Source organism: Plectropomus leopardus, chromosome 13 (assembly GCF_008729295.1).
Source record: "Plectropomus leopardus isolate mb chromosome 13, YSFRI_Pleo_2.0, whole genome shotgun sequence".
Lineage (NCBI taxonomy): Eukaryota > Metazoa > Chordata > Actinopteri > Perciformes > Serranidae > Plectropomus > Plectropomus leopardus.
In genome coordinates this window covers 29,778,269-29,790,418 of record NC_056475.1, presented here as the reverse complement: position 1 = coordinate 29,790,418, position 12,150 = coordinate 29,778,269, and the positions used below count along the sequence as shown (strand labels likewise).

At 39.9% G+C, this 12,150-nt stretch overlaps 1 protein-coding gene across 1 annotated transcript in view; it reads left to right on the top strand.

Moving 5' to 3' along the window:
• The first annotated feature begins 8,322 nt into the window (after positions 1 to 8,322).
• Positions 8,323 to 12,150, top strand: part of opcml (opioid binding protein/cell adhesion molecule-like) — a 191,292-nt gene continuing 187,464 nt past the window's right edge. Inside the window, exon 1 of the mRNA XM_042499641.1 lies at positions 8,323 to 8,455. Coding sequence (XP_042355575.1) covers positions 8,323 to 8,455 — 133 coding nt within the window. The remainder of the gene's footprint in view (positions 8,456 to 12,150) is intronic.

The window sequence follows — 12,150 nt, the reverse complement described above, 5'->3', positions numbered from 1 at the left end:
TCCATTCAGAAGAGGGAGGAGCTGCAGCAACGCTATCCAGCCAGAAGAAAAAGAGAAAGTCACTGGGCAGTTTCTTTACGTAATCGTACCCCACCAGCACAGGACTCACTGATAAAGAGTCAGTGGAAAAGGAGCTTGACAACTACTTGCTGACACCAGATGCAGACAGAGAAATGGACCCCTTGCAGTGGTGGAAGATCCATGAGGGAAACCTCCCAAGAGTGAGCAGCCAGGCAAAGTGCAACTAACTTGTGCATCCCTGCAGCTTTTCAGCACACAGGGTAAAATTGTGATCTGCCACAGGGCAGCTTTAAAACCTGAGGCAGTGGACAGACTTGTCTTTCTAGCCCGCAACCTGTAGGATAAAGTCTGGTCCAAAACACTAAACACACTGCGGGACTGTAGTGCACTAAGTGATATTTCTTGTGCCTTTTTTTTGCCTTAAAGTTTAAGCTCTTCACAGTTGAGTAAATGTACGTATTTTGTTAAAGTTCTCTTTTGTGAACATTTGAAAGCTGCTTGACTTTGCACTGAATATAGTATATATAGACTTGGTTTTTTTTTTTTGTCTATGTATTTGTTTATAGTTTAAGAGTTAAGATTTTAGAAATTAAATTTTTTTTACTTAAGATTTTATTTTTTTTAACTGGAATTGACCAAATAATTTTGTTGTTCATTTTGTTTATGTAACAAACAAAACATGTAACACTTCAAGCTTTTGACAGGTCAGAATTGAGATTTTAGTTTATACCTATTTTACTTATTTGTAATTACAGTTGTATGATGTTCTACATTATATTTGTCATGTTCAATGTCTGACAGAAAATAAATATTTAAACCAAAATGAATCTTATGATATCTTCATATCTCATTTATGAGTAAAAGGGAACCTATGAGCTTGACAGAAAGATGTGTATTGTGATATATCGATATCGACTGATATGAAAAAAATTATTGTGATAAGACTTTTTCCATATCGCCCATACCTAATGCTCACTAAAATGCTCTTTTTGCCTTGGCCATTATATAGCTACACAGTGTAATTATTGTACCTGCTGTACTGACTTCTGTGAAGTGGTTTCCCAAATTATTACAGATAGAGCAGGCAGCAGACACTGTACATCGGGGACGCACAAGGTCAGATCTGGAATACATTTTTAGCTGACTCTGACCAAACTTTCAAAAAACAATAAAATAGAATAAAATAAAATAAAATAAAATAAAATAAAACCATCAGCACATACTTCAGTTTGTGGCACCAAATTCACCCATACCAGCTGTAGCTGCAAATGTCAAGGGTGCAGTTAAGACAGAATGAAGACTGAAAACAATAACTGTGGTTTGTGTTTTTGTAGCTGAACAGTGCCTCCACCAGCTTGAAGAGACGGCAGAATACATTCAATGTTGAAATGTTCTGCAAGATAGCCTCTTGGTGCTCTGCAGGATGCATTACATTTTAATTTGGCACAAACCTTAAAATCTGTTGTGTGAAAATATGACTGCAGGCATGAAAAGGCAGCAGACAAGGATGTGGAGTGGAAGAGACTGCGGACATGGAATGGAAGAGAAAATAAGAGAAATTTCTATCTTGATAGCTGGTACTCTGCTTCTTTCCATTTCTAAAGTGCACATTCACATTGCACTGCCACTTATTTAATTTGTAGGCTGACTGGGCATGTTGTGAATAAAAGCCACGCTGCGTGAGACTCAAATGATGCACTCTTCTCCATGTAAAATCAACCTGATATTACTTTTACCAGTCACCAGTTACAAGTCATGATTAGTTTCTAGATGGCATTTGAGGGTATGACATTAGGTAGCAGATGGACAAACGCACCATGGAGGAATATTCACATTTCTTTCAACGCATCTCGAAACACACTGTGCTGTGTGTTTCCTGTCAAACAGATATTTTCACTCTTGTCTCAGTTATAGCACCTTTTGTGCTTGTTAATCAGACTCATATGACATCAAAGCCTTCGGTTTCTCAAACAAGATGAGAGCATCAATACTCGTGCTAGGCTTAGACACTTTTAACTGTTAGATCACTTGACAAGCATCTAATCTGACTGTGACATGACATCAACAAAAAAGGCATCCCACCATATATCTGTCTCCTGATGGAGTCTTTTTTGATTAACAAGCAGAAATGACAGTATTTTCTGCTGATTTAGTTACTTTTTTCAAACCATATTGCTGACAAGTTTGTTTGGTATGATGTTGTCATACGGTTTAATAGTTTGCTGTATTTTATTTCCTATCTACAATCATTAACTTTGTCACTTATTTACAACTCTTCCTTTAAAAAGCAGTCAAATATGACGGTCTACAATTTCTTAATGGTAATCTACAAATGGGATTCATTCACTGTTGGAATAGTGGGAATGAAAATCTCTGACCAGCCAATCAAAACCCAGCCGGGGGGGCGCACAATGAGCCATGTACAGCTCTACCGCTCTCTGTTTTGTTTTTTGTGTTGTTTTTTCAAAGCATCAGCTAAGTATGTGTAGTCGCCCACCTGGAAACCTCCTGGTCCTCTGATGGCCCTCTGCCCTTCTATATCCATGTTGTTCAGTTCTTTATTTTTAATCAATAAATCACCAAGGTTTTTTCCTTAATGGATTCTGGCAAACTGCAAACTTATTCTTTCTATAAAACCTGAGCCTTTGGGCTCTGTTTTTGTAAATGAGTCATGCACAGCTTGTAATGCAGTTGATGGTGCGTGGGTGGCTCAGGGTGCTTCTTCCTACTGTTAGTAACTCTGACTATAAAACATGCATGAGGGGTTATAAGGAATGCATACTCTATAGGTGTGATCAGGCATGACTAATAGCTTCTCTTCCTTTCTTCTGAAGCAGTTTGATCTCTGTGTCGTGGTGTGCTGACAATTGTGTGTTAAAGAATAGAGTCAATAGTGGATACACACAAAATCTACCAGCAAAACCAGACTGCTGTAAAAAAAAAAAAAAAAAAAAAGAAAAGGTGCAGACGGAGATAGCACATAAGCTCACAGTGCTGCTGTGGTCGAAACAGCTCCGATCTGCACTTAGGAGTGAGCAATGATTTAATCAATTTGTTAATGAATGTGTAAAGGAAGTTATTGACATGTGATGTGAGTGTCTTTTATCCAAATGAATAATGGCTGCTGTAATTTCATTCAGCCCACAAGCATAGGCATCCTGTCACTGACCACAGGCTACTTTGGAACAGGTGATGAGTTCTGTGGGACGTCCACACATTCTCAGCCCAAGTCATCACATATCACTGTCTGGTCAGTTGACTTTCACATCTACATTTAACACTGTTGATATCCTCTTGTATCTGCTGTTGGCATTCTTGGCAACCAATGCTAGGAAGTTAACAAAAGCACATGGTTAGGTTCAGAAAAAAACATCATGGTTTTGCTTTACATTTATATGGGAAGCAAACACCAGGCTCAAGGGTGAAAGTCCTGGCTTTGTTGGACCCATCCACCAATCCTCCTCCCACCTTATAGCGATCTTCCAGCTCCTTATATTGTCTATGCTGGCAGCATTTCAACCTAATACTGTTCAGCGGCATATCATACGGCCGCAAAAGTTCTGCCTGGCTGCGTTATTGACTAATGCTGTCATATTATACTGCCACGCCAGGTGCCGTCCGGCTGTTCAGCCGACTGGAGGAGTATCATAACACCGTGAAAAGCTGTGTTTGGCTGTGTTACAAACTGACGCTGCCTGGCGGCTTATCATACTGCCACAAATGGTGGCTTTTGGCATCAGTGCCTGGCGTAGAAATCACTGATAAAGTGGCTGTGTTTAATCGCTTCGGTATGAGGATGGACAGGGGATTCCCAGAAGGTGGGAGAACTTCGAAAGCAGTCTCAATCTTATCACTTTAGAAGTGCTGCTTATTATGTTTTGAACTGCTTGGTTTCTTGAGATAGAAACTCTAAACTCTGTGTGGGAAATAATTACCAAGAACAACATTAAAGTAAACCGTTATAAAAAGGAGACGATCAGGCAAAACTAGTCCGTCCTTCATCTTTAATTCACAGGTCCGCTTGTTTCTTTCACCCCACACTATCACATTCAGTTAGTTGTACCATTTATTGCGATTTACTTACAAACACAAACACAGTCACAATAAAGGCAGTGTATACTGAACTGCTCTTGCCATCAAATTTTTATTATATTTAATAAGGAAAATACTAATAATTTGATAGGAGCGTATTCATTCATTCATTTGAAATGGGATTTTAGCGGTCATGATTTTTGCCCTCCAATAAATGGTAGACTTTCATGTTTAATTCCCTCTTCTGAAGGCTGTATCAGCATACTAATTCATCTGCCACACACAAAGACTAGCTACAGAAACATTTTCAAATGCTTTCAGATACCAGAGCGAGTGAGTTGGGTTAGCATGAATGCTGCATGTGGAGGGAGAAAGAGAAAGGTAGAATATGCTGAAGGACTCATAGGAAGTTGTCAGGTCTTGTACTTGGCATCTCAGAAGTAAAATATACTGCCTTTTTATGCTCAATTTAAAATCAGCTGGTCGTTTGGGAGAAAATAAAGATAGATCTACCAAATACATACTTTCTGGTTGAACACGTGTCAGCCAGGATGTACTGAAGAAGGTATGGGGGGCCAGCAGTACTACTAATCGCTAGTCAGCTCATCAATAAACTGAACACATGGCTGGCAGTCTGGACTTGTAAATACAAGGATTTAAAGGCCCATCTCAGCCAGCATGTGTGTGGTGCTTTTCTCATGCTGATCACAAGGAAATATATTTACGCACTGCATCATACCCTGCCATTTGGTTTCACTTCAGTGCTGCTGTCATAACTTTGGACTGGATCCTGGAACATAAGATGCGATGGGTCCCATATGAAAAGCTGCCTTTGAACTGAGAAAGCTTGGAAGTTTGAAGGCAGGTGTCACCGCTTGTACCTTCTACCAGCCAGTGGGAAAACTAACCTAGTTTACTTCCACCTCACCAAAGCATGAGCAGCCGCCCCAAGTGTTTTATCACACTTCCCAGGCGGGAATGTTTGGATCCGTTTCTTGTTCCTTCTCTTGGAGTTGGGTGTGCCTCTGAATTAACAATAAGCGCTGACAAGAACACTGAATGTTCCTGAGATATCTGCCACACATGTCTGTTGTTCCGTAAATGAGATGGCAGATTGGAAAACTCACTGACAGTGATGCCTTTGATGTTTGCGTCACATAGTAATTTGTTATGAAAGAAGAGTTAGCATCTATTATAGATTTGGCGAATGTTGGCACAGGAGCAGAGGCTTTGATGTTGGGAGATGTCAAAGGTCCATGTTCACCCTAAAACAATCCTCAGCAAAGCTTCTTTTATTCCTTCAGTTTCCTTATAATCTTTTTTAGTCATACAAAAAATCACTTCTTTTTTATTTCGCAAAAGCAGTGACACAAATTATGCTGTAAATGAGAGTGCTGTTACAAAATTCAGTCCCTCTAGAATTTTCAGGCTGTTTTTGTGATTGTTGTGGCCTGAAATGCCTGAATCCACAGCAGCTTTTCTAAAAATCTGCGACACAAGTTGCAGTGCTTATAGGTGGTTTTTTGCATTACAGTTGTTGGGGCAATTGAAAATTCCAAAAATTCAGTCATTCTTTCTTAGATTTAAAATGTCTTATCATGAGGCTTCAGTGTTTCCCATGGAATTAGCATCTATTTGTGATGATATAAGGGGTGGGAGCCCGCAACAGCTGATTTTTGTCAATCAGCTTATTGCCACGATCAGCTGTTAGATGCAGCGCTGAGGGACCGTTCACATCTGACATCAAGCCGTTAATCTCACAACTACAGCAAAATCACTTGATTGTCGTTAAACCTGTAAGTAAGTGTTAGCCATGTAATGTAAGCAGCACTGTCACCGTCCCCCCCCTTTTTTTTTTTTTTACCAACATCGACCCAGAGCTGTTCAGGGTCATGAGCCAAATTTTCGACCAGTCAGAGCATTTCAACCAAAAATAAATTGTTTCAGAATCCCAAATGTTGGTCACCAGCTAAAACCAAAAACAGCGGGTTTTCCTTAACCTGAACTGAACACGTATGTCATATTCTTAAGGTTAGAAAGAGAGCATAGCGAAGTCAACAGTGGAGAAGTCAAGTGAGAAATCGTCAGACAAAAAAAAGTGTGAGATGCTCTCTTAATAGGTACCATTTTTTTTGGCTAAAAGCAAATATTAGTAAAAACAGAATTAACGTTTGCAAGTAGTCAGTGTAATCTGCAGTTTCGCTACAACTGTGCACTTCTGTCATGTGTTGCACAGAACCTTTTATTGACAGCACATCCTTGATTACTGTGGTTTGACACAAAACTGGTGGAAACACTGTCTGGCTCCTATATTGTACCAAGGTTCTAATGCCTATAACACACATTTCCTACGTGAGCAGCGTGTGAGCGTTTTTTTTTTTCTTTTGTTTTTTTTTCTAAATCAGTGCCTGTTTTAACAAGTTAGTGCAGCCACACTGCCTCCATGAGCGGCGCTGGTCAGCTGGCTCTCAGCTGCGGCATATCTAGCTGGCTGGCTGAAAAAGCAGAAAAAGCAGAAATAGAGAGTGAAAATGGTGTTTTTATAATTAGATCAATTCTGTATCGCCTTTTACTACAGTTTCAATGAGTATCATTTACAGAGGAAATACAAATATCTTAGTTTTACTCAGATTTTCTGTTTCAAAATAAAATCCCTCTTACAACGTCTCTGTCGACAGACTCCCATCAGTTATTGACACAAGGCATTTTATTATAAAACATTTGCAAGACCATGCTTTTGATAATGCAGGAGCTTGCACAACTTCATAAATTAGTGGAATATGTGCTTATTATTGTTAAAATCCAGTACTAATAGCAGCAGACAGCTCTGCAGAAGAGTTGCAGCAACAGCGCTGCCTGTGTGGACACCAAGAGCATACGATGCAGTTTGGCGAGGTTGTCCTCACGCGCTGCTCACACATACAGTGTGTTCCAGGCCTAAGAATCGGGAATTGTAATTGGAACCAGTTCAAGAATCAGATTTTATTTGGTGGAAAAGGGGTATGTGTGTCTGTGATTCCACGCACAAAACTCAGAAGCAGTCTTATGATAGAGAGAGAGAGAGAGGCTGAGAGGATCAATACCTGTGCCCCTTTTAAAGAGTCAGATTTGTAGTACAGTTGCAGTGATTGTACAGAATTGCAAGGGCACTTATAATTCATAGGGATTGGCTGAATTTGCATTAATTGTTAGGATTGCAACCTTGCAAAATCCTGAAGGGACTGAAAATCACTCTAAAGCAGTCTCTCCTGACGGTTTACATGGATGTAGGCCTAAAGAATGAAGAGCAAAATTGGTGCGCATGAATGTGTGTTGCTTTGTGAATGCGCAGAGCTCTGTGGTGTCAATTGGAATGTAAATAGAAAAGATGAGTCGTCACTCCAATGAATATTGCAAGCTTCCAAAAAATTAATAATGCAACGTTTTGACCTTCAAAGTCTTCATCAGTCTAACATCCATCTGAACAAAAGCAAGCTGTTATAGACAAGAAATAATCTCCACCTAAAATTTGGGATACAATCCCAGCATCCCTGAAATGATTTATTTGTATTTTAAAAATGTTGGAAAAGGCCTAGCACTTGTACAAAATATATATAATATGATTTCAAACATCCATAAAAAATATATCCTAAAAAATTGTACAATTTTGTAATGATGCATGAGACTTTGGAATGCCAAAAGTTTCACGCAACCAAAGTTGAACCTTTTAGAGAACCGTGCTCTAATATTCTTTGAATTATATTTACTCTTATTGGTATGAGTTGTTAGTTTTGTTTTTAATTGTCTCTCTCGTTTATTTCTACTTTAAATTTTGTCACACATTAGTTCTGCATTATTGTTAGGCTGTTATAGTTATGTTGCCTTTATTGATGGCAATGAGACAACCTAATCAGATGCTGAATCACTTCAGCTGACCACTTTCAAAGTGTAGAAGCAACTCCTTCCAGATATCTGAGCCCTCCCCTGAGCCCAGTGACCCTGTAAAGGAAAATCATTTTGGCCACCTCAGCCAGTATCTATGTAAAAACTTTGCCTGGCTTTAATCCTTGGTGTCTTAATTGTTTTTAATATAAATTACGTTTTGCCACATTGAACAGATTTTAGCCTTTGTCAATATATTCTCAATTTGGACATCAGTGACTGTGATCTGATCATAGTTTGCTTTGACACTGTTTACTATGTTTTTCAGTCTGTACTTGAGTGACAAGGTTTAATACTAGACTGTCTATTACAGAGTCATCTGTTCTGCCTGACCCAGGTCAGAAACGGATGTCCTGCTCCCCCACTGTCAGTAAGGAAGTGTTTGCCAACCACCTGCCTACTTGCAAGGACTGCCAGGTGCACGCTGGGCAGGTGGCCGCTCTACCATCCACGGTAGACGCACTGAAAAAGTTCCACTCAGGTAGGGAGGTGGCTGCCTGTGATTCCACCATCTCCTGGCCTCTGTTGTTGGCCGTCTGGAGGAGCCCACTCCCCAGCTAGCAAGTAATGAGCAGGAGGATAGGATCTCCTGTTTCAGTCCTCTTCCTTATTTGACCTGGAAAGAAGTGATCATCAGAGGTAGAAGGAGTGCTGGCTGCTGTATGACTCTGAATGGAACCTTGCCTATGCAGCTTGCCACCTCACATAGCTTCCTCCCTCTGGTTAACAACAGTCCTGAGCAGCTATCAAATTTTGTCCCTTGGAACCAACAGTCTGGTGGTGTCATATAAAATTCTGAATGAACTGATGTGTGCTTATCAAAACACAGATGGCACATGGTCTATGGGCAAACTGCAGCACTTCTCTTTTCTGCAGCCTCTCTTGCTCAGTCGTTTGAAGGCTTTTTCATTGTGCACTTTAAGGGAAACAATTGCCAAACTAAAGCCTTCACAGTGTCCTTTAGTTGTTATGCCTGCCAGTACATTCTTCATTTAATGGATTTTTAGACTACTGATGTCTATATACAGTGTACGTGTGTGTGCATGTGTGTGCTTTTACATCCTAATTTTGAAGGCAGAACTTGTATTGCAGTATTTCAACAATGAGTTATTGCTACCTTAGCTTAAACCTTTATTACCTTTATTAACCTTAGATTAGCAAGTAATTTGTCAAAGGGTTACAAGAAAAATACCTGAAAATGATAAGAAAAAAAAGGAAAGTAAGGGTAAATCAAAAACAAACATGACTTAAAAATTGCTGCTGAAAATACAAATAATGATTTATGTCACATATGTTTTCTTTTTTTTTAATGAAACATAATTTTAAATATTAAATATTTTAATTACAGGTTCATTTTTTCTGGGCATTGTTCTTTTTTAAAAAATATTTTTCTAATAATCCTCCCTTTTTTAAAAAGCAAAACAAAAGAAAAACATTGTCAAATATTGGAATTGTCTTGTCCCCTTTTACTAATTTCTTATTCTTGTGATATTTCTTGCCAAGTTGGTCTTAACTGTTTTTCCCCAAGTTTGTGAAAGAGTCAGCAACCATTTTACTCAGGTTTCAGAGGGTCAAATAGCTCACAAAGGTGTCTTAACGCAGCACAAGTAAACTGATGACGATCCAGGTATCAAAGGGTTAAGCAAAGGATCTGAATCCCTCTTTAACCAGTGGCTGTGGGCACAGGGGACTCCTTGGAGAAAAGCACAATGCTGTTGCTCAGCCTACTTTGAAAACTTCTTGTATTGAATAGTCCTGACCCTTTAAACCCAATTTCTTTCTTTCCCCACATATGTCACCATTTCATTGTCAGACTGGAGAATTGCCATAAATGTAGAATTCATATTGGAAAAGAAAACAATGTGCAGTATCGTAACAATGCTTTCTATACCAACGTGTTCTTGTGGCCTGCAGATAACGGCGCATTGCCGCACGTCTGCCCTGTATCTGCTCCTCTCTCTGTGAAAGAAGCACATTTACCAGCACAATGACGGTTGACATTGGCAAAAAAAAAAAAATATTACAAAGAAATACAATTGCATCAGTCGAGCCCTGATGTTAAATAAACACCCAGAGAAAGCATCCTTTCCTCTTTGGGAAGCCTCTTGATTCCATTTTCTAATTAATTACGGGCTGTAACACCTTGGCTGTGCCGACATGAAGAGTGACGTGTCCCCGGGCCCCCAGTCACATCCAGCAGCAGCCCTGGTGGCAGGGGAGCGGTGTTTTTAATCACCTGGCCACTGGCATTATCAAGCTGGAGGACCCGTCACCTACTCTGCACACAGATGCTGGTTCATTCATCTCTACCGGAGGTCAACGTGTCTGAGAACGTGTTGCCTGCCTGCTGCGTCCTCAAACCACAGTGCTTCCTCTTCCCTGTTCAGTGCCTCTTAGAGGCGCCACATTTAGCCCTCAATGAATCATTACCATGTTAGTTCTGTGGCATTAGTCTAATTGCTGTAAAAAGACAGTGATTGCTGAAGCCTCCTCAGTGCGCTCTGCTTACATGCAGGTTTGGTAGAAAATCAGATCACTTAACAGCTTTTCTTTGGGGTTTGATTCATGGAAACTACAGTATTAACCCTTTGAAACCTGGAGCAGCAACTGTTTTTGTGTTTATAATGTGTCTGTTCAGAACATTGTGGTTTATGCTGGTTTTTGTCATCTTTGTGTTAGTTTATAGTTCACAGCATGAGTGAGTTGGCTGTTACTTTTCAATTGGTCAGCTGTATTTTACATTTTTTGGTGGTTTCCACGCTTTGATGCAGTGAAATTGATGTTCATTGATATTGTTCTATAATAGCTCTTGTCCCTTCCTTGAAATGGTGCTATGTATGGTGTCTTAAAGAGTAGTGATGAAGAAATGGCACAGTAAGTATTTTAGTGATGAGGAAGGTGTGCTGTCATGCAAATTTGGGCACATTCTATCCATCTCTGTCTTGTGAACCAATCAGATTGCTTGATCGGAACTACTTGTTGTATAATCAAGGATTCAACGCAGTACATGGTGAGGAATTGATATACATACATCTTGTTTTTTTTGTGGGGGTGGAGTATAATTTTAGAATTTGATCTACACAGTATTACTCCTGTTGCAGTATCACATCAGGGAACCTTTTGGCTATTAAGGGATTGTGGTTTCCTCTTTGTCCTCTAAATCTTCAAACAGACAACCACTAAGAAAAAGTTTTTGGGTTTTGGGAGCCTTAAAGAATTCCTGCAGAGTTCAACCATTCTAAATTGGAGACGACATAAAACAAATTAAATTATCGTCTTCGTCCTCATATCTCACCACCTCTCTTTTCTGTCTGCAGAGATGCTACAGCCTGTAATTTCTCATAAACTTACAAACAAAAACCAAAAGCCATTCTGCTTGCCAAGCAGTGAGATCCAACATAGCTGGAGGACGGTGGCTGATATACAACAGCATATGGACAAAATACTTGATGTGATATATAATTGTTGGAATCCCCCGCTCATGCCTACACAACAACTGTTCGCACCCAACTTTACACCAACTACCTCCATATAATCACAGACATCAGTTGCTCTCCTGTTGCAGCTGGTTGCATTGGACAAATAGTAGAAAACTTTTTGTGATCCTTTATTTGCATGTTTATAAACTAGTTTCAGCAGTGTCTTCAGACCAGACTTTGTTTGGTTTTGATGTTGCAGTTGTCTGGAATGTGCTCTTTTGGATTCCATATCATGCCCCAGTGCGCCACAGGTGCACCATGGGAGCCTGGCCACAAAATGATCAAACTGATGTACTGGGCAAGGCACACATGACTGCAGTCTGGACACATTGTCTGGTTCCCACAGTGTCCTCTTGTGCACATAGAGCAGCAACTTACCATCTATTTATAGAAGTATAGAGATTAAAAACACACTCTCTGTGCAGAGAAAAAAGTACTGACAGCTGGTGATAATGAAGACAGGGTCGATGTACTGTATGAAATATGATGCATTACTAATAACATGCTGAAGTTATGAGATTGAGACATTTATGTAGAGATGTTTCATTTCCCCCAGTCCACTAATTCTGGCCTTGGTTTGGTTTTGTTGGGGGGGGGGGGGGGTAACCTACTTTTTGTTAAGTGGTCATCTTCTTCAAATGACTTGTTATTGATCCATTATCACAAAAGCTTGTGCAGGTTTGCGCAGGGGGGTATA